Here is a 27,990-nt window from a genome sequence, read left to right as displayed (position 1 = left end):
AAACTTGTACAAAAATATTTTTAAAAACCATTAAAATCAACTACACAAAAACAATCCTTCATAATTAAAACCCCCAAAACAAACACTTGTCTGCATCCTGGTTAAAGAAACATAATGTTCAGGAATATTGTTTTTGTCATTATTATTTCACTTCTGTTTACACAATGGGAAAATCAATATTTTCTCTGAAATTTTCAACAAAAATAATATAAATAAATTTCAAATGTGTTGTGAACTTTTTACAATTTTTGTAAACTTATGCACTGTTCAATATTCTGCACTATGAAACTGCATCTGCTTTATCCTTCCGTTTGGTCAGTGGCAAATCTTGGCTGTCATATCTCTCTAAATAAAATAAGAAAACAAATTAGGCTTTCTAAATGTGAAGGAGTTATGTCCTACTCCGAGCATTAGGATTATTTACTGAAAATTATTTCTATAAATGTAGATGGTATTTTTTAACTAAACCTTATGAAAACAAATAAAACTTACCAAAGGTTCTAATTCTTTTTTGTCAACAAGGTTATACTCTGTTACAAAGTAATAGAAGTGTTTGTAACATGTGTTCACATGAGCTTCCTGAAAAATGAAAAGTTGAACATATAACATTGGCATTAGGCTATAAGAGAAAACAAAAATTCTATGGGCCACAAATTGTTCAAAGTCACCATTCTTTTCTGACACAAGAATTTGAACATGTACAAAAATGAAGTTTCTACTTGTCTTTTCTAAATTACTGTAGATCTGACACTATATTTTAACAACACTAATTTGTTTTCACGAGATATTATAAGCGAGCCAAAATTTTCGCAAGCTATGGTTTTGTTTTATATAATCCTTATCAATACAAATGTAGGCTAGAATTAAATTTTGGGAGTGGGGGTTGGGGGGGGGGAGAAACAGACTTGCATAATTACACCCCCCCCCCCAAAAAAAAAATTCTTGCAAATAAAAAATGATATACATTGATTAACAATTTTAATACCAGTACAACATTCCAGTGGTTCTTGAGAAGACTTTTTAATGATCCCATCAAATAATCACTTTTTTCTTAACTATCTTCTTTTTAAGAAGTTGTGGCTCATAAATTAAACAAACTTGAATCATCAAATTGGAAAAGTTTAGAAGACAGGTCAGACTGACAGGTTGAATGACAGAAAACAGCTTACATGTAAGTAGGCTTGGATACTGGTGAGGTAAGAAAAAAGAAATCAAGCCCTAGGAGGCACATTGTATTAAAAGTACAAAAACTAAATGAATTTCACCTGGCTTTTTTTTTTAATCTAATGGATTTTTTAAACTTTTTTTTGGGGGGGGGGGGGGGGGCAATATCTCATTTTTTTGGAAGGAAGTTTTCACTCCCACTTCTTTACAAAAAATTTACTTAAGGCTATTCAATTACTTGACATATTTATATATAGGCCTAGAAATTGACATGAATTTCAGTAAAATAGGATTCATTGAGGTATCTTAGCCATTTGACACAGTAAGAAAAAGAAGTTGCAAACTTACAATTAAATCCATGCATCAAAAACCAGAAAGGAAAGCTCATTAATATGTGGATTTTTAAAAAAAAATTGAAATAAGATGAAGACAGTGAAGAGTGATCAATCTATAAAACCCTAAAAACAATATCTCTGAAGTGGCCGAAAACAAGGGCTCCTGGAAATTCCAGAGGTGGAATCAGGTGTCTCTGAGGAGCAAGCATCCCCTGTCAGTTGGTCACACTAGCAGTAAGCCCCATGTATTGATTAGGTAGATAGAATAATTGGTAGTCAAATTAAGCATAAAAACCAGAAGTCTCTGTCGAGACTGAAGCTCTACTGGTTTGAACTTATAGCAAAGGAAGAGAAGAGTACTTAAGCAGCTGGGATTTGAAACTTTACAACAGCAATATACAGAATAATGATCGTTGATAAAGTCTCTTTATGTTCTTAGTGTAGTCTACTTGTGTGCCAAGTTATATTGAAATCAGACCAAAACTGTAGGAGGAGTAGCATTTTGAAACAATTTTACAGACATTTCAATTTTTAGTAACCACAGCAACACAGTTCATCAAAATTAAAATTTGATACACAGAATTATGTATCTTAGTGTATTCTACTTGTGTGCCAAGTTATATTGAAATCAGACCAAAACTGTAGGAGGAGTAGCATTTTGAAAGAATTTCACAGAAATTTCTATTTTTAGTAACCACCGCAACACCGTTCATCTAAATCAAAAACCGATATACAGATTTATGTATCTTAGTGTATTCTACTTGTGTGCCAAATTATACTGAAATCAGACCAAAACTGTAAGAGGAGTAGCATTTTGAAAGAATTTCACAGAAATTTCTATTTTTAGTAACCACGGCAACACCGTTCATCTAAATCAAAAACCGATAAACAGAATTATGTATCTTAGTGTATTCTACTTGTGTGCCAAGTTATACTGAAATCAGACCAAAACTGTAGGAGGAGTAGCATTTTGAAAGAATTTCACAGAAATTTCTATTTTTAGTAACCACGGCAACACCGTTCATCGAAATCAAAAACCGATACACAGAATTATGTATCTTAGTGTATTCTACTTGTGTGCCAAGTTATACTGAAATCAGACCAAAACTGTAGGAGGAGTAGCATTTTGAAAGAATTTCACAGAAATTTCTATTTTTAGTAACCACGGCAACACCGTTCATCGAAATCAAAAACCCGATACACAGAATTATGTATCTTAGTGTAGTCTACTTGTGTGCCAAGTTATACTGAAATCAGACCAAAACTGTAGGAGGAGTAGCATTTTGAAAGAATTTCACAGAAATTTCTATTTTTAGTAACCACGGCAACACCGTTCATCGAAATCAAAAACCGATACACAGAATTATGTATCTTAGTGTAGTCTACTTGTGTGCCAAGTTATATTGAAATTAGACCAAAACTGTAGGAGGAGTAGCATTTTGAAAAATTGTTTACAGACAGACGGACAGACGGACGGACGCCGGACGCATTACTATCGCATAAGCTCTTCTGGTCTCTGACCAGTAGAGCTAACAAAGGCCTCACAATTAATATAGAATTTGTGGATCAAAATTCCGATTGATAGGTTGGATTTACTGACAATGTCAGTACAACAGGGCTGCATAACAACAACAGTAAAATGTTTTTTGAAATCCCTGTAACATCAAAGTATTTATCAGTAGCTTGCCTTAGTTTAAATGTATGTTTGAACTTGAGGTTTTTTTTTTTACTTTAATATATGTACGACTATGTCGTATATCAAACTTGATTTTTGACTTGCATATTATATGATTAGAAGATGTTGTCTTAATAAACCTAAAGACATCTAAGGCATATTATTTTTTCCTTGTTACATTTAATTTAACTGTAAAACCATCAGTAATTTCCTTTTGAGGTCAAAAGCTTGTTAATAGTATTATACCTAAATATTATCCTGGTATAACTTCAACTACATTCTTGTCAATATATTAAATATACATATATACTGTATATTTCTTTTGCTGGCCATAGAATAATAAAACAGATATTGGAAACCAGGTGTTTTCTTTGAAGACACTCTCTTTATAATAATTCAAGGTTCATATAGCTATGCATGTGTTACTGCTTGAATGTTGAAAAAGTTAGGGTTCTAAATTAATTTGGCTTGACTTTGTAATAATGCAAACAAAAGGTGAATACCAAGTAGTTATTCTAATTTATACAAAGTCTGCAAAATAGTAAAAATGTGATCTTGTCTGCAACAAAGGAATTTATCGTTTAGAAGTGCTTTATAAAATTTAGTCAAGATCAGCTGTAGTGTATTAAAAGTTGGAAAATGTAGGTAGAATATATAGTGGAATGAAATAGTCACAATCGATTTTATGTTTTGGATAAGAATTTTTTCAAAAAATAAATATACATTTAAGGAATGAAGCTTATTTCAAGGATATAACATAACTTGGGGCACATTACACTTTATAAACCGCTTCACAGTTTAGTGGCTGTTTATAAAAAAAAAAGCATAAACTGCCCCAAGTTATGTTATATCCTATAACATAAGTTAAAAAATAAGCACCATTCCTTATAATTTAATTTCAGAATAGACAATGAGACCACTTTTCCTCCAGAAAAGGTCTTCAAATCGAGCATATTTTAAAAGTAACGTTAAGCAGAGTAATACTTTTTGAAGTATCTCACTGTGACGAAGGCAACTAATGTTATATACGAAATGGATTAAATCTTCTACCCTAATAAATGATGTTTTACACTTAAAAGTAAATTATTTGATTAAGTCTTAGTGATCCTCCAAAAAATCCACCCTGGTTTCTATAACTGTTTTATGACATCTTGACCATTAACTCTACAAAAGCCTGGACATTAAAAGATCAAATATATTAACATTCTGCAAACGAGTATCTTAACCAACCATTACCTATATACCGGTATATATTGCACAAAGAAGCACAAGTTTAGTAATGAAATAAATCAGTACTGCTGTGAAATGCTGCTACCAAATAAGTACACCTACATAACTAATGATAACTTTAAATAAATCTGATGTTGATTTAACCAAAAAAAAAAAAAATCAGAAAATGAGTTATTTCAATGGTACATGTATCACTTATCAACACTACAGAAATAATACAAATGCATTGAAATATTCTCCCTTTCACGCTGCTCACAGTTGGGCAAAACGGATGAATTAAAAAAAAAAACTGTGAAATTACTCTGACTGGGTGAATTTAAAACAGCTAGGGCAACTTTTTGCATGTGTGAAAGAGCAAAATAACACAGGGCTAAAATATCTCTGTATATAGTATAATCTCACAGATGGCTATAAGCTTGCCCCACAATCTCAGTAAGATTGATCAACATGATACATTTCTGTATACAGTCAGTAACAATTAACATGTAAATGATATATTTTCTCCAGGAACATAGTAGACAAAAGAAGATGTGTCCCAAAAAACTTAATTTTCATCCCAGAGTAAAACTCTTAAAAATTGTCAAACTCGCATTTTATCATTACCGTAAATATCTTTGAGGCATCTTTATTTACTTTTTTTTTCATGGTTTAATATCAAATTTTCCTTCTCTTGTTTGAACAAAGAACTTTATTCGGTAATAACCAATATTTCCCCCAAAATCAAACTTTGATGGAGATATATCTAATTAAATTCTTAAACAGGGGAGTATATGCTGACTTCAAAGCACTGAATATTTTCATAAGTAATGACGCCATATGTACGTAATGACGTCACAAACATGACGTAAATTTCAGTTTTTTTATGAATTTTACAGAAAAAATGTACATATTTCGTCGATATTTTGAGTAAAAGTCACCGAGCGCATGTGTGTTCAGGATCAATATTTTGATATAATGTGTAGAATGGTAATATCAATGAAATATGTCAATATTGTTCCTGAACAAACTTGCGCTCTATAAATTTTAAAGCTAAAATCGTTGAAATTTTGTCCATTTTGTCCTCTTTCTGAAAAAGGACATAAAATCGGACTAGTTTGTGACATCATAAAAACAAAAATTGTGAATACACTGCTTTGACAGTGACACTATAATATAAATCTGTTAATTTATATTTCTCATACAATTTATTGAATTCAGCAGATTTCAGGAAGTTTTCAAAATTTGACTTTTGTGGGGGCAAATATATGCAATATACCGCATATAGTTCTTTAAATGTTATCATCACTTCTGAGTACTGTACCAGGCAGAATCAATCTTATGTCATTGTCACAGTCATTCTTAAATGGATTGTTACTCCAATTAAAAAAAATATGGAAAGTGGTTTCTATACCAATTTCCAATATTGATTTAAATAGGCTATGTGCCAACAATATCTTCAAACGTTAATTTGTACCTACTGCATGGACAAAGAAATATTGCCAGCACTCAAATTTCACAAATAAACCAATGAAAGCAGCTGGCATTTCAATATCAAGAAAAAATAAATTTAATGTATAATATGTGATGATGTTATAATCCTGCATAATCTTAACAGAAATACAGAAAAAAATAAATAACATAAACCACAGCAAAATGATATCTGTCTTAACTCCAATACTTACAGCACTGAGGGCTACCAACTTGTCAAAATGGTGGATATATACATGAACAAAAACCCTAAAGAGACGTGTCAGAATCTTCTTGACTATTTGTTGATAGTTTTTAGGGAAAGGTACACCTACAAAAATTTGAAAATATCTTTGATTTATTCCATATTTGTCTCTAGCAGCAGCCAAGTCTACCTAGCTGAGCCCTACAAACTATAGCTAGACTAGATGCAGTCTGTACACGTGCTGTAGCTGTAAATGAGGTTAAAGGTTAAGGTAGTTCATGCACACATGCAAGAGTGTCAGGGAACAGAAGGGGGCACAAATCATGTGGAAATGTATTACATTAAAAAAATATATATTGTTACTGGTAAACACCCCCACATCATTTGTAGCTCTGTTCTCAGATTAACTAAAAGCAGCAATGAAATAGAGTGCACTCTGTGATGTTCCTTGTCTGCTAACAATGCTGCATAGCACATCTAAAAAAATGTCCAGAAGCATCGGTCATTTGATCACCAATTAAATTACTGATCACCGATTAAATTACGAGATAAAAACTTTCAATATTGTTATTGATAAATGACATATGTATTTATTGTTTTCTGTGTTACACATGTAGTTTTTAAAACATAAACATTTTAATTAGAACAAATGACTAATGACATGTGGACATCTCTCCATTGGTTGCCATGACTACACTGTTGCTGGCAACAGCCAATCTACTCACAGCTCCTAGTGACACCAGCTTGTCAAAATGGTGGATGTACACATGCACAAACACTCGAAACAGACGTGACAAGACTTTCTTTACAGTTGGTAAAAATGGCTTTGGAAATGGCACACCTGCATCACATTGTGTAATATGTAATTTGATTTGTATACAAGAGGCCCAAGGGCCTTGAATCGCTCTTCTGATAAATTGTACAACCTATCACTTGTATTTGAAGCCTCTAACCCTAAGTATCCTAAAACCTAAGTTGCATCAACTGATAAAAAGTTTGATGATTCATAGCCAATTAGGACTGAAGATATTTTAATAAAGCTATAAAAAAAAACCATGAGTAGGTCACGGTGACCTACTTTAAGATTGAAGTTTTCTGAGGACTCAAGATGCATTAATAGACAAACTAAGATTGAAGATTCTAAGCCAATATGTATTTGAGATATTCAAAAGTAGGTCACCTTGACCTACTTTTTGATCTACATTCTTGGAAAACCCAAGATGCCTCAACTGACAAAGTTTGATGATTCTAAGCCAATAAATACCTGAGATATTCAAAAGTAGGTCACTGTGACCTACTTTTTGGTCAACATTCTCTGAAAACCCAAGAGGCATAAACTAACAAAGTTTGATGATTCTAAGCCAATAAGTACTGGAGATACTTATATATAGCCATAAAATGTCAAAAGTAGGTCATCGTGACCTACTTTTTGGTCAACATTCTCTGAAAACCCAAGATGCATACACTGACAAAGTTTGATGATTCTAAGCCGATAAGTACTGGAGATACTTAAATATAGCCATTAAATGTCAAAAGTAGGTCATTGTGACCTACATATTTGTTGACATTTATCAGAGGCCTAAGATGCATCTGCTGACCAAGTTTGATAATTCTAAGGCAATAAATACCTGAGATATTCAAAAGTAGGTCACTGTGACCTACTTTTTGGTTGACATTCTCTGAAAACCCAAGAGGCATAAACTAACAAAGTTTGATGATTCTAAGCCAATAAGTTCCAGAAATACATAAATATAGCTATTAAATGTCAAAAGTAGGTCACTGTGACCTACTTTTTGGTCCACATTCTCCGAAAACCCAAGATGCATCAACTGACAAAGTTTGATGATTCTAAGCCGATAAGTACTGGAGATACATAAATATAGCCATAAAATATTGAAAGTAGGTCACCGTGACCTAATTTTTGGTCATCACTCTCCGAAAACCCAAGATGCATCAACTCACAAAGTTTGATGATTCTAAGCCAATAAATACCTAAGATACTGAAATATAGCCATAAAATGTCGAAAGTAGGTCACAGTGACCTACATTTTGGTCAACATTTTTCAGAGTCCCAAGATGAATCAGCTGACAAAGTTTGATGATCATTGGTCTGAAGGTTATCAAAATATGCCTTTTAAACAATTTGAAAACAAATGCCTGCAAAATTCTAAAAGTAGGTCATAGTGACCTACTTATACTTAAATATGTTTTAAGGTCCCAAGATGCAGCAACTTACAAGATTTGATGATTCTAACCCTCTCAGTGTCTGAAATAATGGGATGAAATGTTTTAAAAAGGATAAGTCATAAAGTTCAAAAAGTAGGTCACGGTGACCTACTTTTAAGTTGACATTGTTCAAGGACCCAAGATGCATCAACTGACAAAGTTTGATGATCATAGGCTTTAAAGTGTCCTAAATATGCCTTCAAATCAATTTGAAAAAAAATGCCCGCAAAATTTAAAAAGTAGGTCACCGTGACCTACTTTTGAGTTAACATGATGTGAAGTCCTAAGATGCATCTACTTACAAGATTTGATGATCCTAGTCCTTATAGTAAGCAAAATATAGACATTTTCATTAATTGTAAATTTAGGTCAACTTTGAAGTGACCTTGAGACCACGCCCTTTGCCCCAGGGTCATGCCTTGAACAATTTTTAATCTTCAACATATCCTGATCATTGTATGTAAGTTTGGTGAAAATCTGCCTAGTGGTTCTGGAGAAGAAGATTTTTTTGCAACCAGTACTTTTGGTTTTGTTTTCCTGATTATCTCCCCTTGTTTTAGGGTCCCAACCCTTATTTTAGTATAAATGGTAGCCCTTGGGCCAAGGATACCCTGTGACAAATTTGACACAGATTGGCCAAGGGGTTCTTGAGTTATGGCCCATATTCTAAAAAGTTAACGCACACCGCACACCGCACGACGCACACCGCACAAATGGCCATAGCATTAGCTCTTTGAGCCTTTGGCTCAGAAGAGCTAATAAACTGTTGTACAATTACTGCTGATTCTGAGGTCAATATGGTTTAGCCACCCACAGAGTATAAATTTCACAAAAAGAGCAAGATGAATAGGGCACTTCCAGAATATTGCCAAAGATATTGAAGAAGACTAAATTTTTGAATTCATGTACATAAAATGTACCCGTTAATAAAATAAAAGAGTCACTTATTTACTAATTTTAATTCCAACCAAAATAGTTGAGAGAGTGAATAACTCCTGTACATGCATCATGAAAGATATCCTAAGGAACATTTTCAAAAAAAATAAAAAAAATTAACAAATATAGGGGGTTCAATACTGCAGTAGCTATAAATGTTTTGCATATAAAAAACAACAGTAATAATATTCATTATAAATGATACAAACTCACTGATTGATTCAGCACATTTTATGAGCGGAACAAAGCTACAGTAGATAAATATGATTTCTTTTATGTTTAATGTAACAAACTTCTAAGCTTTATGCTTTGGGTATTTACACTTAAATGGTATGGTGAAATGGTACACTGAAATGAATGTAATCTTTCAAATATTAATTGAATATTGTATGTTGATCATTTCAATTTCAACTTTATTCCCTCATTTTCTGATGCAGTGGTATATCTACCTGTATTTCAAAGACTCATAATTCGCAAATTTTCTGTACATTAATTGTACATAATTTCATTGTGTGTTTTAGATATTAATTACTTCTAACTTTGACTAGAAACATTTTTTTTCTTTTACAATAAGAGCATCAAAAAATGAATTTTTGTGAATAAAATGTCATTTATAGTAAATATAACAGTAACTCTAACATACATTATGACTTGTTACAGACAAGATATACTTTAAAGGACAGTAACATATAACAGAGCAAATTATTATCTGTGACAAGTCTATATCTACGGGGACTACATGCAACAAGAGGTTCATATACCACAATGCTCACCTGGGTCATAAATAATTTTACATCTTAGTTAACATATGCATTATTGTATGAATTTTAATGTTTAAAAATCCCAGTATTAGATTTTTTTTAAAACTCACTCTAAACTCAATTGGTGATGGAAGATGACAGCCTCGAATTCATGGATTTTGAGGCTATGATTTAAAATATTAATGTAGTCTTGACGAGGAGGCATCCTTACTGATTTGTCTAATACTGCCTGCGCTATTCTTGAAGGAAGATTTATAAAAGATTTATGCCTGATGTAATTTTTTTTTATCTATTTTGCCCCCATTCTACTTCCTGAGTCATTACTTGAATCTACACTATAAAGTAATGCTTGCATATCAATATGGTAAACTATGGTCATTGCTCCTGAGAAGAAGATTTTTTTTTACAGATTTCCCTATGTATCCCCGCATTTTTCAATGACCCTGGCCTGTTTCTTTACTATCTCTCCCTATATAAGGGCATGGCTCTTCTGTTGAAGAAATTTATATCATGAATGCTTTGTGTCAATTTTAATTTGTTCTTTAGTTTTAGAGAAGAAAATGAATTGTGAGAAAATAACAGACAACAAATCACCAGAGGCCTGTTAAACAGAGCGAACTTTCATGAGTGCTCGCCAAAATTATACCTCCAATAGAAATGTTCGCGAGTGCTCGCTCTGTTGAACAGACCTCAGATGACAGATAGACAGACTGACATCCTAACTTTTCAATCAGAAAAGCTCACCTGTGCCTTTAAATCAAGAGACTTGACATCAAATCATTCTCTTTATAGTGCATAGATATACATACTCATTCAACAACTAATTCACAAATATATTGCTAAACATCAATTTTCTTGATAATTCTTTACAATTATGCCCATACTGCAATTAACTTTAAACTGATAAAAAAGTAGGGATCACAACTTCTAACTGGTTAACAAATTACACTTTTCTCAATATTCCCATCACCATGCAGGTATAGAATAAATAAAGATTAAAGGGGATTAAAACCCCCCCCCCCCCCCCAATTTAAATATGTGTAAAATGAACAGATGGACAGACAGATAGATCTTGCATTTATAGATTCAGGTGAAATAAACAAGACACTCATCATAATAGTCCTTACCACACATATTGGAGTAATGGGGACCTGCAGTTTTTTACTCTACTTTGGCCCCACTCTAACTCTCCAACTTTACCACATTTAAAGACGTTTATCATTATCAGTAAAACCAACATTGCCCTTTCTGAAGAATTTTTTCTGTCTTACATTGTGAGTTTGATACCTGAATTTGACCCATTCCTTTTGAGTCTATGATTTGAAGAGGGGGGGGGGTATCAAATGAATTAGGGAATGTTTGTAAATTATGATTTTATGTGTGAGTGTCTTTTTGAAATTTTCTCCTGTATATTCCCATATAAAATGTTATCCTAAACTCTTAAGGCAAACCCTACGTCTCTGAGTAAATTTTGAATCTTCACTACCTGAGGATACTTGCATATTAATATCATGCCCCTGTTTATCCATATCTTGAGAAGAATTTTTTTTAAAGATATATTTAAATGTCTTATTTCCAATTTCAATGGAAAACTTCGGTTCCCTTATGGTGGCCCATGTTATTCGAAAATTCATTGATCAATATTCATCCTTCCAACCAATTTAGATTTGTTAACCAGTAAGCAACTGCCAACCCTGCTTTAAAAGCCAATATACCAATATAATTTTTTTTTTAAATCACTTTTAAAACTTTACTAAACTGTTAAATTGCTATAATACTAACCCACTTTAACAGGGAATATATTTTCATCATTAATCTGTGCCTCCACCCACTCCATCAGTAATGCTATATAGTTAGGGGCAGGTAATGCTGTAGGCTTCTTGTATGTCTGCCCATCACACCAATGGTATTCATATCTATATAAAAATTACAATGCATGACAATTAAAACACATCAATTACTTCTGTTCTTTTCCAATATATACATACAGGATATTCAATGTTATGTAGTTTGAATTTAAAAGAATAATTTTCCTTCTGTCTTTGTCATTTCGTATATTCTGTTGCAGGCTGTGACATCATAGCCAAGCAATTACAAGATTGAAAATGTTAACATGCATATAAATAGCAATTGTAAAGGAAAAGCTTTGGTAGTATTGGACTGTATCAAGAGATTTAGCTGTTTACTAGTATTTACTTAAGTTATCTTATAAAAGAAAATGTTTTATTAATAGCACTCTTCATGAAACATGAACAGCCAGAGTTTCACCACACTTGAAATTTTCACTGTGAAAAATCTCTTTCAAAAAATATGTTTTATTTCATGGATAATTTTTTTCATTATTGAAAATGTATTAAATACATTTATTCTGATCATTAGATGGAGAAACTTGAACATTTTAATAATTACCTTAAAACATAGAAATATAATTACATAACAAATTTATATTGAACATCCCAAAGATACAAAGTTTCAAACTTGCCAATTATCTTTTATGAAGTTGACAGTTTTCTATAACTTTCAGTAACTTCATGGGTGACTGTATGGACAGAACCTAACTCTCCTGACTTACTTTGGTCCACCACTCATGGTGGGGCAGGTCTGTTCTGTGCAATATTCACACACTGTACCATATAATAAGTTTATTCTGTTGAAGAAATCCACAACTGTAAGTAAAAAAATAAACAGCTAATTACGATGCTAACATTGTTTATAATTTACTGGGGAATACCCATAAATGACTTATATGTTGCTTTATGTGCCATTGAGAATTTTTCACTACTATAGAGATATATCATTCACCATATATATTTTACACATGAAGGGCTACACAATTATAAGCACGCAGGGGCAATGAACAGAGAAAATTCTCTATCATGCAGAGACCTACTGTGAATCAGAATCTAGATTTTTAAGATTTAATCCAAAACACTGACTCCTGACTTTCAATGCTAATGACAGCCATCCCCCCCCCCCTCCCGGTCACTTAGTGAAGGCAGTCACTATATACAATAAATGTTTATATTTTTAGGCTGGACTTAAATCTTTGTGATATGGAATAGACAGAATAGAGTTATCCAACCATGTAGGCTACCCTGATTTGTATACTGCTGTCAGTAAAATCATTTAACTGTAGACTTTCATCAATGACACTTCACTCTTCATGCTTATCTAATGAAAACAAGTATTGTGAGTTTCATAAACAGGGCAATATAGACCTTTTTATGCTATAGGGGAAGTCACATGCACTGTATACAATGACTTGATTTATATTCACATTTATATACATTAATATGACAGCAGGAAAGATATTTGTGACGCGCCAAGCAAAAACCTCCCTTATCTCTATTATGACGTAACGTCAAAAGACGCGTCTAAAGTCAATAAGGTCAATGCGACGTAAAAACGCCTCCTCGAGAAAAAAACTCTCCCCTGCAGAACAATGGGATGTTGTTTTATTTATATGCTGAGAAAGATTCTTGGGTGTGGTTTGATGTAGTTTATTCTTTAAGAAGTTATTCTCCGTCAAGTATCTGTGTGACGTATCCTTTTCACAATTATTAAGAGTATATTTTTAAAGATGTCCAGTGATGGTTAAAAAGTTCCCGTAAGGCCGTTTTTAAAATGGAGTTTGTTTGCCGTCTTTCTATTCTTTTTTTTAAAAAAATTGCGTCGGTAGGTAGGTCGAATTTTTTGTCGGAAATGTTCAATATTGAATGAAGGCGTTTCTGAAACTAAAAAAATTGTTGTTGATTGGATGAGAAAATTCTGGAATAAATAATTTGGAGGTTTAAAAAAGATTTTAGTCGGTTCATCTTAAAATGTCAAATAAACAAGTTTTTATTAAAGATTTTTAAATTCAAGCTGCTAATTTCCAGCTGTTATATCGTGATGCACATGCAAGAAAAATTAAACAGGAGCTTTAAACTATGTAAGGTATCTTTTTTAAAATAGCGATGCAGTGAAAATTGACCTGAATTACCTTTCTTAGCTACCCAATTGATAACGCTGTGGTTTATATAAAAAAAATCGTACAAAAATTGTGCAATATTGAAATGTTACGTCAGGCGGATCAATGTGTTTTTTATGCAAGTGATTGTGACATAGGTAACCCAATTTTTTATGCAATAAAAAGCAATTTCTTATCCAATCAAATACCACGTTATAACCATAATTAAATCAAAGAAGTATATAATATTACATCTTTTTCACTTCCGTAGATGATGTAAGTTATAGAAAAATACATCGTCTTTGTTGCACTTTTGTGTGCAAGTAATAAGAACTGTACATAATTTTTGACGGCTTGCCAAGGATATTGATAAATATATGAATTGAAGTTTTAATTTAGTTTAAAAATGTAATTCTCTATAGATACGACACAGAGTATTTGACTTGGCTACTTCTTCCGGAATTAGTTTTTAGCTGTTGATTTAAAATTAATATTTTGAAGAAAGAGCTTTTGAGCTTCTCAATTCATTTTGTTATTGTTTAACACTTTCTCATGTTGTACGCATAAAAAGTAGGAAAAATTCGCTCCCGGTCATTCTCCTGTGCCTGCTCTATCTCTTTGGAAACTCGTAAATTTACAGTGCGGATGCTCGCATACACTGTACAGTGACTGTCCTACTTTCTACGATATTTTATGATTGAGAATGAAACAGATTGACATATGTTCATCGACATTTCCGGGGAAAAAATTAAACATTCCGTTATTTTGCTTCACTGTTATGTATTCATAACCCGTTTGTTGAGGTTACATGATACATCGTTAAAATTGATAGAAGTAATACATATGTTACAAATTAATACAAATTATCTGAACACTTTTAAAACATTCCAACCTAATATTATTTTACATAGGCGTCGGAACGGGGGGTGGGGGGGACTGGGGTATTTGGAAAAAAAAATTTGGTACTGAAGTTCGAACCTAACCCCCCCTCCCCCCCCCCCCCCCCCCCCCCCCCCAAAAAAAAATAGGATTTTCGTGTTTTTGAAAAGGACATCCCCCCCTTTCTTTTTCTTTTCTTTTTTTTTTGCTTGTCAGGTTTTTTTTGAAGGTTTAATTTATTTTTTACATTTAGCCCCCCCCCCCCACTTTCAATTTGCTTCCGACACCAATGTTTTACATGTTAGCATGATTTTTCTACCAAAGAAGAAAAAATAAGGTGAAGAGGTGACTTTAACGTTTTGGATTACTGAAAACAACATAATGTTACGCAGTCACCGGTGCTTTTTAAGCCCTTTTGAACTGAGAACAGAATAACAGTTTACATTAAACATTTTAAGAATTATAAATTTTCATTTTAATGATTTTATTTCAACCTTCAATATTAAGGGTATATTAAACCTGTAATAATTATTTCCCCGACAAAGATTTTACTACCAACATTTTATGATTTCACATCTACCTTGGAAAATAATAATCTTGTTTCCTTCTGTTGAATTGTTTATGCATTTCAATTTATGAAAGTTTGCCATACCAGTTACACGTAATTTAATACATGTAGCAAATTAAAACAATTTCAATATTTTTTTTTCCTGCAAAAGTCGCATTGTGCATACATGCCACCGTCGGAAACCCACGGTTTATCTCGTCTTGTGATAAGTAAAGACGAGATCACCCATGGGTTTCCGACGACGCATACATGCCTACATGTACAAGTATACAAGTAGATACGTATATGGGAGTTTTGTGCAAAATTATCAAAACGCTTTAGGTTTTAAGAGAAAGGATTTATCGTTACAATTTAAGATTGTACAAGTGTGCCTTGTTCTTGTCAAAGTCAATAAAGAACTTGTCTGATATTAGTTCAGGTAATTTATTAAGCGTGAATTTTCATAGCCGAGACACACACACCCCCCCCCCCTTTACGATAATGGTAGAATATGAAGAATGTGTTACCCATTCTCTTACTTTCTGTTGCAAGTTTGAACATGCATGTTTTAAACAATGCTAAAAAGCAACGAATATTTGATATGATTAAAATAAATCATAATGTGTGCATGTACTTTCTCAGGAAGGTAACGGTAAAGTTTGGGATAGACCTTATAGCCCATGTATAGAAATGAATGTAAATGAAGTTGTGGAGTGTGTTACTTGTGGGATTAATGTATATTCTGATATTGTGGTTTGTTATTCGGTTAGTATACAATAATCGGTCAGAATTAATTCATGGTCATCCTCATAATACATATAAATTGCAGAATTTCTTTTTCAAACCATATTTTTAAAAATATACATATTTTTTATTGGATGGGGTGGGTGTTACATTCTGATTTACTGAAAAGTATGCAAGTTAGTTACGAAATGATTCTTAACAAATTTCTTTTCAATAATTTAAGCATAAATATAAAATAAAAAATCGAGGGCCAGGAAAAATTAATCAAATGTTTAAAGATTTACAAGAAATAATGGTTTAAACTTTAATTTAACACTTTAAAATTTGATGCAGCTAATCTTAATTGTTTTTGATTTGAACACGCATTTATTGAGATATACAAAAGGATTGGAAACAAGTTTGACAACTTACAAGTTCCTCATGTGAATTAAAGACTGATTTCATAACGACATCCAAAGAAGGAAAGGATCGAACTCTACTACAAGAGACAAATAAAATTTATTCCTGGATGCCGAATATCTTATCAATAAGCCAAAAAGTCTTCAGAGATGATGCATATTTGTTTCCCGTAGTAAAACATTCGAAATTAAAACATGTAAATACATATAGTAGACGTGGTAAAAGAAATGTGGTATCCTTTAGATGAAAAAAAACCCCTATCGCACTCTTTAAAAACTCAGGTATTTAATACGTAAACTATGACAAAAAAATTCTTTTTATTTACTATGTATTGTGTAGACTTTTAATGCCCGTGGGAGGAGGTGGTAGGGGCTGTCTCAAGCTTTTTTAAGATAACTACTTTGATAGTGTAAAAGAGACAATTAATGGCGTCTGCTTAATTGAGGTTGAACCCGAGGCCTCAGGCTTGCCAGTCAAGTGCTCTACCAAATGAGATTAAGGGTTGACATGCTCGCTCAAGCTCGTTTAGGAAGATGAGCACATACAGTTTGTACTACCACAATTGGATTTTTTTCATCTAAATTTTGCTTATTTCCTTTTACTGTTGTCTGCCATTTTCTTGCATTAAAAAGACATAAATTGGAATAGCTTTTAGAGGAAGAGAAGAATTTTTTATTTGAGTGACGTTTTGTTCTTTTGCCCTTGTCAATCATTTCGGTGCCCCCCCCCCCCCTTCTTTTCATTTTTCAAAGATATAGTTTACAATGTTTATTTTCATCATAATGATTAAAAATCTTAATTATTGATATTTTTAAGGGAATAAAATCAAATGTTTGAAAATATATTTCATCAAATCATTACATGTATATAGCTTCACGTCATTTTACGATTTTACGTTATGAAAATTCATGAAGTTACGCACGCGTACACTGTACGTCAAAGAAAATATTCCGTCTTTGTCGTGCGATATTTTATACATTTATACACAGAAATATATGTTATGTTATACATCAAACGAAAGAGAAAAAAAACTCTACAAGAATCAATAAAAAACTGAAAATGTCAAAATTCTTCGTTAAGGGAGGTTTTTGCTTGGCGTGTCACATTTGTATGAAATACCTTGTGTGAGTTTCCCATCTCTTGTATTTACTTCATAAAGTTTGATTTTAATTTGTCTGTTAACCATGTATTCACTATGTATTATGTAAGTTGGTTTCAGTACTGACCGTGAACAGCGATCCAGTCATTCATATCTTCCCCGGGGGGCAGCTTGACCACCTCCTTCAAGTCAATCCCAGAGTTCAGGGAAGCATTCGCCTGTTTGTGTAAATTAAACTTCATGGTCCCTGGTTCAAATCTTTTTTTGGGACGGAATGTCTGTAATCACAAAATACATAAGCATATGAACATAATGAATATAGTGATATTTTATAACAAATATGAAACACATACCAATATACATGTATTTATTTTGTAAATATTATATAAAATTTTCTGACAGTAAGAGATCATGATGGTCTACATTGAAAGACATATACAATGTAGTCCTACGATACAGCTGAAACATGGCTGAAATAATTTGGTGATAACAAAATTACAACCAATCAATCCATTAAGAGGTTAATACAGACTCTAATTCTGGGGTATTTTTATGCTGTAAGTTACCCGTCCTTTGATTTTTAAAGGACAAGGTGTGGTAAGGGCCAATTATAGCCCCTAATATGATGTAAAAATCTGAACAGTTAAGGACATACGCAAGGTACCTAACCTACTGATAATTTTTCAAGATATTCTAAATTTAAACTAATAATACCATTTCATGTTCATAGACAGAAAATCAGCATGTGTTACCAGCGGTTTTGAAAAGATATCAAATTATGAAAATTCTTGCATTATTTAAAGAAAAATGTACCAAAATTATGAAACATAAATTCCAGATATGTTTTTCATCAAAATTTGTTTTAGAAGAGGTGTACAAATCCATATATAGACCTTAAAAGTATTGCACACAAGTCCTTCGTTTAGTGGAACTCTTCAACTCCAGGGAAGAACCCAATAAAGTTCAAACTACGTTGCGTATGACCTTAAAACAGTGATAGGCTGTAGTTAAGAACTTATAAAATAATGATTGTTTTAAAACCAGAACTAATTTTGATTCAAAGCTTACACAGAGGCCACAGATTGGTGCAAAATTGAGACATATTAATGAATTATCTCAATTCTTGTGGGATTCATCAAATTTGCTCTACTTTTGACTTCGAGAAACATAGAGTACAAGCTTGCTTATCTAAGATTTTCATACCCAAGATGTGTCTGATACTAGTTTATGAAATATTATACAGTTATGGAATGGGTACAAGGGAAATAGCAAATTTATGGTTCCCCGAGGGAGGAAACTATTACATAATCACAAATGCATGCGGTTTAAAAGATTGTATGATAACTAATGCATCGTGTCCTAGAACAATAAAATTATTTTTAAAAAGAATTTTCAGACATTTCGAAGAATTATCATTGTCTTCATTTTGCTAGAATTCAAATATGATTTTGACACTGCATGTCGAAATGTTTTGACATCATAGTTACATTGCTAATAACATTACGTCACAGACTCAAGATTCCTTGAACGCTCTGCCCACTGAACTATTTGATAGGTTAAAATTACTAATAAATATTCACGAGGGAGTAGTCCCAGGGAGTAGCTCTGATTTTTCAGGGAGTAGTCCTCAGATGAGGGAAATAGTTCTCTTCTTGGGAAAATAGACAGTTTTATCGTATTAATGTATGTTACATGTATATAGAGTAATAAGAGAAGAGGTATAATAAATTAATTTGGTAAATAGCCAAGCTTGTGCTGTATGTTTTCTGAAACAAAATGAGCTGTTAAAAAATCAATAAACATAGGTAATCAGAGATTACAGAGCTCACCTCAACTAATGTTGTCTTTAAATAAGGCAAAGTCACACAATTAACCAACAAAAAGTGTACATTCCAAAAATGAAAATATTCATGCAATTTTGGTCTGATACTTTGAAATAGACCTATATAAAAAATTCAAACTAGTTCTTTATAAAAATGTAATTAAAATCCAGCATCTGAAGCAAATTTGAGAGTTTTCATCCCTTGATGCATCATTTGTGCAAGTTTGGTTTATACAATGTTATATATAAGCCTTATAGCTTTTTGGTAATAGACCTGCACCCATAACTTTTACCTGGTCCATTATCTGAAAAATGTATGTTGAATTCAGCATCCGAAGCAAGTCCATTAGTGTGCATCCTAAGATATATCATCCATGCAAGTTTGGTCATTAAAGAACTCATAGTTACTTGGAAATGAATAATGCACCAAAAACTTTAACCTGTTTACTCAACCAAAAAATGTAGGTCAGATTCAGCATCTGAAGCAAGCCTGGTATTATGCATCCTTAGACATATCATCCATGCAAGTTAAGTCATTATAGGGCTCATAGTATATTAGAAATGAGACCTGCACCAAAAACTTTAACCTGTTTACTCAACTGGAAAATGTAGGTCAGATTCAGCATCCGAAGCAAGCCTGGTAGTATGCATCCTTAGATGTATCATCCATGCAAGTTTGGTCAACATAGGGCTTATAGTTACTTGGAAATGAAACCTGCACCAAAAACTTTAACATGTTCACTCAACCAGAAAATGTAGGTCAGATTCAGCATCTAAAGCAAGCCTGGTAGTATGCATCCTTAGACGTATCATCCATGCAAGTTAAGTTATTATAGGGCTCATAGTATATTAGAAATGAGACCTGCACCAAAAACTTTAACCTGTTTACTCAACCGGAAAATGTAGGTCAGATTCAGCATCCGAAGCAAGCCTGGTAGTATGCATCCTTAGATGTATCATCCATGCAAGTTTGGTCAATATAGGGCTTATAGTTACTTGGAAATGAAACCAGCACCAAAAACTTTAACCTGTTCACTCAACCAGAAAATGTAGGTCAGATTCAGCATCCGAAGCAAGCCTGGTAGTATGCATCCTTAGATGTATCATCCATGCAAGTTTGGTCAACATAGGGCTTATAGTTACTTGGAAATGAAACCTGCACCAAAAACTTTAACATGTTCACTCAACCAGAAAATGTAGGTCAGATTCAGCATCCGAAGCAAGCCTGGTAGTATGCATCCTTAGATGTATCATCCATGCAAGTTTGGTCAACATAGGGCTTATAGTTACTTGGAAATGAAATATGCACCAAAAACTTTAACCTGTTCACTCAACCAGAAAATGTAGGTCAGATTCAGCATACGAAGCAAGCCTGGTAGTATGCATTCTTAGATGTATCATCCATGGAAGTTTGGTCAACATAGGGCTTATAGTTACTTGGAAATGAAATCTGCACCAAAAACTTTAACCTGTTCATTCAACCAGAAAATGTAGGTCAGATTCAGCATCCGAAGCAAGCCTGGTAGTATGCATCCTTAGATGTATCATCCATGCAAGTTTGGTCATTATAGTGCTCATAGTTACTTGGAAATGATACCTTCACCAAAAATTTAACCTGTTCACTCAACCGGAAAATGTAGGTCAGATTCAGCATCCGAAGCAAGCCCGGTAGTGTGCATCCTCAGATGTATCATCCATGCAAGTTTGGTCAACATAGGGCTTATAATTCCTTGGAAATGAGACCTACACCAAAAAGTGCACCAAAAATGTTAACCTGCTCCAAAAACATTAACCTGGTCATTCCTCTGCTGAAATTGCAGCATCTGAAACTTTGACTGGTACAATGAAACACACTAGAAGCAACTTCCATGCAAGTCTAATCAATATAGGACATAGAAGTACTTAAAAAGAAAACTGCTCCAAAAAACTTAACCTGGGACGCCGACACCGACACTGACGCCGACACCAAGGGTATTACATAAGCTCCCCCAACTTCGTTGAGGTGAGCTAAAAATTGCATTACAATGAGAAAATTCAGAAATTGACATATTTTCTGACTTTTCTGTGACCTCTGTGTAACCTATAATCAAGGACAACTTTGTGTCAGAGGAGACAACTGAATAATCTTTCACATCATTCTAAAAGACTTCCAAACCAGGGGTCTAAAAGTAGTCTTAGTCTATCTTGTCCTTTAAAGCAAACAATTACATTTCTATTTAATTCTCAATTTGTAATCAATTCAAGCATTTTTATTGTCCCCCGCTTTCGCGAAAGCGAGGGGACATTAAATCTCATTCGTCTGTCCGTCAGTCTGTCCGTCTGTCAGTCTGTCCGTCACAAAAACTTTAACCTTGCCCATAACTTTTGATTTAGTGGAGCTATGACTTTCATATTTCACATGTGTATTCCTTGTGACAAGACCTTTCTTTGGGTACCACCAAATTTGAGCTTTTGATCTTGACCTTGGAGTTTGACCCACTTTTACACAAAAATTCCAAACTTTTACTTTGGCCATAACTTTTGAATAGTAGGTACTAGGACTTTCATATTTCACATTAAAAAACTTTAACCTTGACCATATCTTTTGAACCGTGAGGACTAAGGCTTTCGTACTTCACATATGTAATACTCCTGAGAAGACCTTTCATTGGATACCAATAACTTTGACCCTTTGACCTTTACCCTGGAGTTTTAACTACTTTTAAAAAACGTTAACCTTGGTCACAACTTTTTAACAGTAGATACTAGGACTTTTATATCTCACATATATATTTCTTGTGGCAAGACATTTCATTGGATACCAACAACCTTGACCTTTTGACCTTGACCTTGGAGATTTACATACTTATGAGAAAACTTTAACCTTGACCATATCTTTTGAACGGTGAGGACTAAGGCTTTCGTACTTCACATATGTAATACTTGTGAGAAGACCTTTCATTGGATACCAACAACTTTGACCCTTTGACCTTGACATTGGAGTTTTAACTACTTTTTAAAAAAACTTTAACTTTGGTCACAACTTTTTAATGGTTGATACTAGGACTTTTATATTTCATATATGTATTCTTTGTGGCAAGTCCTTTTATTGGATATCAACAACTTTGACCTTTTGACCTTGACCTTAGATATTTACGTACTTATGAAAAAACTTTAACATTGACCATAACTTTTGAACAGTAAGGGCTAGGGCTTTCATACTTCACATATGTAATCCTTGTGAGAAAACCTTTCATTGAATAAAAATCAATTTGACCTGTTGATCTTGACCTTGGAGTTGACCTACTTTTAAAAAAACTTTTTTTACTTTGGCCATAACTTTTTAACGGTCAGGATTAGGGTTTTCATCCTTCCAAAAAAATCAACTTCAATGATAATTTCTAAATAAATGACATATGATAGGATGTTCATATTAGACACAATATGTCATAAAAAATAACATCTCATCCACAAAGAAACCGAAAGCGGGGGACCACAATTCTTTGAATTTGCTTGTTATTTTTGGACTATTAACTTGCATGTATTTTTCTTAATGAGTAAAGCTTATAATAATTATAGTGATTTTCTGCTTGTTCATCAGTGCTTCAATTTTCTTTTTTTTCCCCCTAGGGATTTGGTGTTTGTCAATGTCCAAAGAACATGTTTAAATAGTGTATAATGGTGTACGGTCCTTAAGACACAATTTATGACTCAGAATTATAATCACATATGAATGCCATATGCTACTATCCTCAGCAGTTTGTCCACAGAACAGAAAAATAAACAAAGCCCCCCACACACCAGACAGAACACTGCCTAGAGAACACCATCACTGCATGTAAAACATTGTCTCAGTTAAAACTGTCGAAACATTGGTGAAAACTAAAAACAGCTGCATTCCAGGAATGATTTCTAAAACCTGCTGTTTTTATAAATTTAGATAATGACAAAGGAAGGGTTCATTTTAATCTATTACAATAAAAAAGGAGATTGAATTCAGAAGCAAACATTTTGTTACTAGTCATGTAAACAACTGGTACAGAAATAAAATTGCAAAAATTGATGCAAATGACACACAACTACTCAGGAACTTGGACTTGTGTAACATGTATAACATTACACACTCTTAAAGTGTTCTAGTATTCTGTGCACACACTGGTCAATGTAGTACATGTAATATGTATTTTATATACTTTAATTATCTACTGCATATTATCTCTCCATATTGAATACTTCAGATTAAGAACTTCCCTATGATGACCATGCAGTTTGCTATCTCTAAGAACATTACAACTGTGGAGATCCTTCATATCTCCTTAATTAATGCGTTTCCTCAAATCAGAACAAAAACAAAACTTACAAAATACCTACAGCCTCAGCTGAATAGCCTGTCCCCATCCTTTATCACCAGCTCTCACACAGGAAGAGGCTCGTTCACTTTAACCTAACCACTTCCACTAGTAGCACATGACTCCTAACGATACCTTTATCATTTAATATTACCACATTCTGGAAACATTCCAATTATTTTAGAAAAAAAATGTTTTACAAAAAATTTTTATCATTTTCTTGGTGCTCTTCATCTGTTTACAAGACATCAGTTTGGCAACTGACGGATGAAATACAATATGTATTTAGAGTCTAACTGTGAAAAAAAGATTTATGATTATAAATATTGTCAAGGGCAATAACTTTATCAAAATAACTGTTTCATTTGACTGACCCCCCCCCCCCAAAAAAAAAAAAAAAAAAAAAAAAAAAAAAAAAAAAACAAAAAAACAACAACAAAAACATTTTCTTCCTACAATGATTATTATGCTAGTGAAATCTTTTTCTTCCATTTCATTGATTAATATTTGCTCTGAAATTCTAACCCTGCCAGGCACTGATCATCATGCAGTTGTTTTCTGTTTATCTAGATTATTGAAAAATTCCAATTTAGACCTATATTATAAAATATCTCAGTACAATACATTGTACATAATGCTTGAGTCAGGCCTATTGTGTACACACACTAATCCTTTAATTTCCCTCTGAAATCGCAAGTGATCAGGAAACAGTAATGTAGATTTTTTATCACACTTCCTTTCATATACAATAGTATAGGAATATACATGTTTCAAGAAATGAATGTGTGGGATGTAGTAAGATAAAGTTATACAGTACAAGTGATATCAGACATTGGTAAAAAAAAATTAAAGCTTTTTCTATGAAAATTATGTAGTAAGTTTTGCTGAAGTTTGACTAATAAACTAAATGTATTTGTATTCTTTCAAAAACTTTTTTCCTGGTTGGTAAAATGAATAGAAGATATAGGCCTGAGTCAGATTTTTTTGCTTTCTGATATCACCATTATAAACATGATAAAAGTACCGTATTAGGGATGCCATAATAAGCTGATCAGTTTTGTACGTTAGTTGTAATTTTTTTTGACAGTGTATCTGGTTACTTAAAACAGATAGGAAATATATTTGCAAATTCTTTTCTATTCTTTAATTTTCATTCTTGAAAACCAGTCTTCATTATAAATGCTACACTATGACAATTAGAAGTCATTAGTTTTATTGTCAAAGTAAAAACAGATACCAACATGAAAGTTATTTCACAAACTATCCTTTTATGCTTTCAGATTAAAACCATATTTCACCAGCATACAGTTACTTTTTTTTCTTCTGAAATTTATTCTTATTTTAAAGAAACTACTGGAAAAAAATCCACAAGATAATAAACCCTTGCTCTAGCTGTCAACATATGTTTCTGCATTGTCTCACTGAGGGATACATATTACACTGGGATTTAGTTGTGTTTCTGTTCACATGGAAAAAATTTCAGTCAAAATCTAAAAGGATAATGTTATTAATATCAGCAATTTTGTCAGTAAACAAATACAAATAAGCAGAATTTTTAGCGAGGAGTTAATTTTGGCATTATTAGCGAGGGTGCCAAGATCGCTAAAATTGAATATCGCTAAAATTTAATTGTGCTTTATTTGTAATGGCTTCTATAGTGATCTTTTTAAAATCGCTAAAATTACATCAAGCTAAAAATAAAATACTAGTTTTTAAGGACAATTAAATCACTAAATTTGTGTCTCGCTAAGATTTCCACTTATACGGTAACTGAAGTGTTAATGTATTATGATATTAATACCATAACCATGATAAGACAAAAATGCAGATGTAAATCATGGCACATAATTTTCTGCACACTGTTGATTATAGGCTGAAACGATTCACCGAAATATCGATATTGTTCGATATAAGTGCTCGGTTCAATGTTCGATTCACCATCTCGATTTTCGATACGTTTTTTATAATCGGGTTTGGTTAACTCTTTGAAATAGATCGGGTTCGACCTCATTTTTAACAGTTTGACACACACGAGGGAGAAAATTGGGACGGTAAAGTTTCAGAGTAGGCTGCCTCAGCTATTATTTATACGAATGAAGTGTTCTTAATCAACAGAACCACAAGTATCACAGATGTGCAATTAACAAATTAGTAAATTCGGGCTAGTAAAAATTATAACTACCCATGTAATACATGAAAAGTACAACCGGTATTTTATTCATTTTTTGCTATCAAATTCCCAACCAGTGAATATTTTCCAGGCAGCATGATCCTACTGTCAATAAATCTCCACAATTTTCTCCATTTTGCAGTACTTCCTGACTTATTTACTTCCAAAAACGATCGTTTTTTTTCTAATCCGAATTTCCTCCATTCCTCCGTTTTATTGTAAATACATGCAGGTATCTCATTAAATTATTTACGATCACTCAATCAACTGAAAGATCAGTGTGATTCACTTGAAATATATTTCTAGTGTATTTAAGGATTTAATATGAAAACAAAATGAATTTATTTTGAAATTCATTCTAAACTGCTAAATGAACTAGTGCAAAATAATCAGAAAAGGAAAATCTTCAGATAATTTTTTTTAAATTCATTTTTATTTTCTGTCATAATCATTAATTTTATATGATTTAATTTTAACAGTGAGAATAAAATTTTAATTTTCAAAAGAATGACCATAATACCCTGACTTTTTCAATGATTAATTTTTTTTCAACATTAGTTTTATTTTAATTTTTGTCCCTATATTTTGGGCCAGTAACTTTTTACTTGGGGCTAGTAACTTTATTGCTGCCACTAGCCCGTGGGCTAGTACTTGAATTTTTAAATTGCATACCCCTGGTAATAAATTTCAATTGTATCACCACCTTTTACTCTTTTCTTTTGAAATCTGAATATGTTTTCTTTAACCTTATGAATAGTTTCGTTCTTAAATTGTATCGTATTGAAAAAATTGAATTGTGACACAAGTATTGCAATACGTATCGTATCGTGGAGGGGGCGTATCGTTTCAGCCCTACTGTTGAGAAGAATTTCTCCACTTTCCGGCAATAGTCTTAAAAACTGTAACGTAATGTACTTTATCTGAAGAAATGTTGCTACATGAAAAGTGTGACCAAAGGACAGACAGAAGAATGCAGATGGCAGATGGACATGACAAACGCTATTTGATGGCATAACTCTCTGCAGTAACGTGTTTTAAAATGGCAACAAGCTTACTGACAAATCAGATATATCAGTTTGAAATCGAAATTTCAAGGTACAATGTCTAGTCTGAATTGCTTGATGAATCTAGTGGCCATGCTTGGATTTGTGCATATGAAAATGACATTATGCCAATTTAATGTCAGTGATTTTGAATACCATGTATATTAAAGGTTTAAAACTAAAAGAATTTCAAAAATAAATGACAAAACTGGGAGTAAATTCGTACTGCGGTTGTTGTTAAACAATCGGAAACCTATGACACACGGATACTAACGTGTCATATCTGAAACTGGAAAATAAAATTTCCCAGCAACTAACCCAGAAGTATTAAGGCTGAGTTGGCAACATCAAAACCAAGAATATTTTGATTGTGGCCTTGAGGACATGACATATTTAAATTACAAACCAATAAGGCCACGACATATTTAAACTACAAACGAATTCACTACTGGTAAAAGCTGTACAAAGATAAGACACAAAACATCATGGATTGCACTGTCAAAGAGTCAAATCATAACAGAGAAAATAAATCATTAAGTGGTCTTATATCATAGAATATATGTCTCAAGATCACAACGATAAGCATATTAAAAGCACGACCTGCGTCACTGACGTGTATTTTACTATTCTATTTTCTAATATCCATTATTCAAAGAGCAGGCCTAGTGGAAAGTTATTAGATAATTATTTACAAAAAATCTCGTATCATAATTAAACAGCAAAGATGTAACTTTCGTCACGAAAGCCTAGATAGAATGAAGTGAAAGTTAAAAACTTGAATGTAAACAAACCACTACACAAAACTTTCAGAGTTATTTCAAAGTCCTAGTGAACTGCTTATTTTTCGAAAGTGAAAAATAGTTAACATAGTTTAAAAAAATTATTTTAAATATCCATATTCCATTAAATATTACTCACTTTGTCCCGAGAGAAAAATTGTGAGAAAGTGCTCTTCGAAGACATGTTTTCCTTTTTCCGGTAACGCATGCGCGTGGTGCCAGCTATTGCGTTGCCTATTTACCCAAGTGGGTC

General features: G+C 32.8%; 1 protein-coding gene across 4 annotated transcripts; it reads right to left on the bottom strand.

The window, feature by feature from the left end:
- Positions 1–213: 213 nt before the first annotated feature.
- LOC134280116 (MOB kinase activator 3B-like) lies at positions 214–27,960 on the bottom strand. Of its 4 annotated transcripts, none has more exons than XM_062762539.1 (7): positions 27,877–27,960; positions 17,723–17,873; positions 12,551–12,644; positions 11,761–11,894; positions 6,781–6,896; positions 493–579; positions 214–345 (listed from the first exon to the last, which is right to left on the bottom strand). In XM_062762539.1, the coding sequence occupies exons 1-7, from the start codon at positions 27,943–27,945 to the stop codon at positions 316–318; spliced, it is 681 nt and encodes a 226-aa protein (XP_062618523.1). In that variant the 5' UTR covers positions 27,946–27,960; the 3' UTR covers positions 214–315. The 4 variants fall into 4 exon arrangements, with proteins under 4 accessions (XP_062618523.1, XP_062618524.1, XP_062618526.1 ...); XM_062762540.1 differs by lacking the exon at positions 6,781–6,896 and adding an exon at positions 6,066–6,181 and having other exon boundaries at positions 220–345; XM_062762542.1 differs by lacking the exon at positions 27,877–27,960 and adding an exon at positions 23,757–23,883 and having other exon boundaries at positions 220–345.
- Between the last annotated feature and the right edge of the window lie 30 nt (positions 27,961–27,990).

Source organism: Saccostrea cucullata, unplaced genomic scaffold (genome assembly GCF_032062105.1).
Source record: "Saccostrea cucullata isolate Sc308-1 unplaced genomic scaffold, CSIRO_AGI_Scuc_v1 ctg6020, whole genome shotgun sequence".
In the NCBI taxonomy this organism is placed as follows: Eukaryota; Metazoa; Mollusca; class Bivalvia; order Ostreida; family Ostreidae; genus Saccostrea; species Saccostrea cuccullata.
This window is presented reverse-complemented; position numbering and strand designations above follow the sequence as displayed.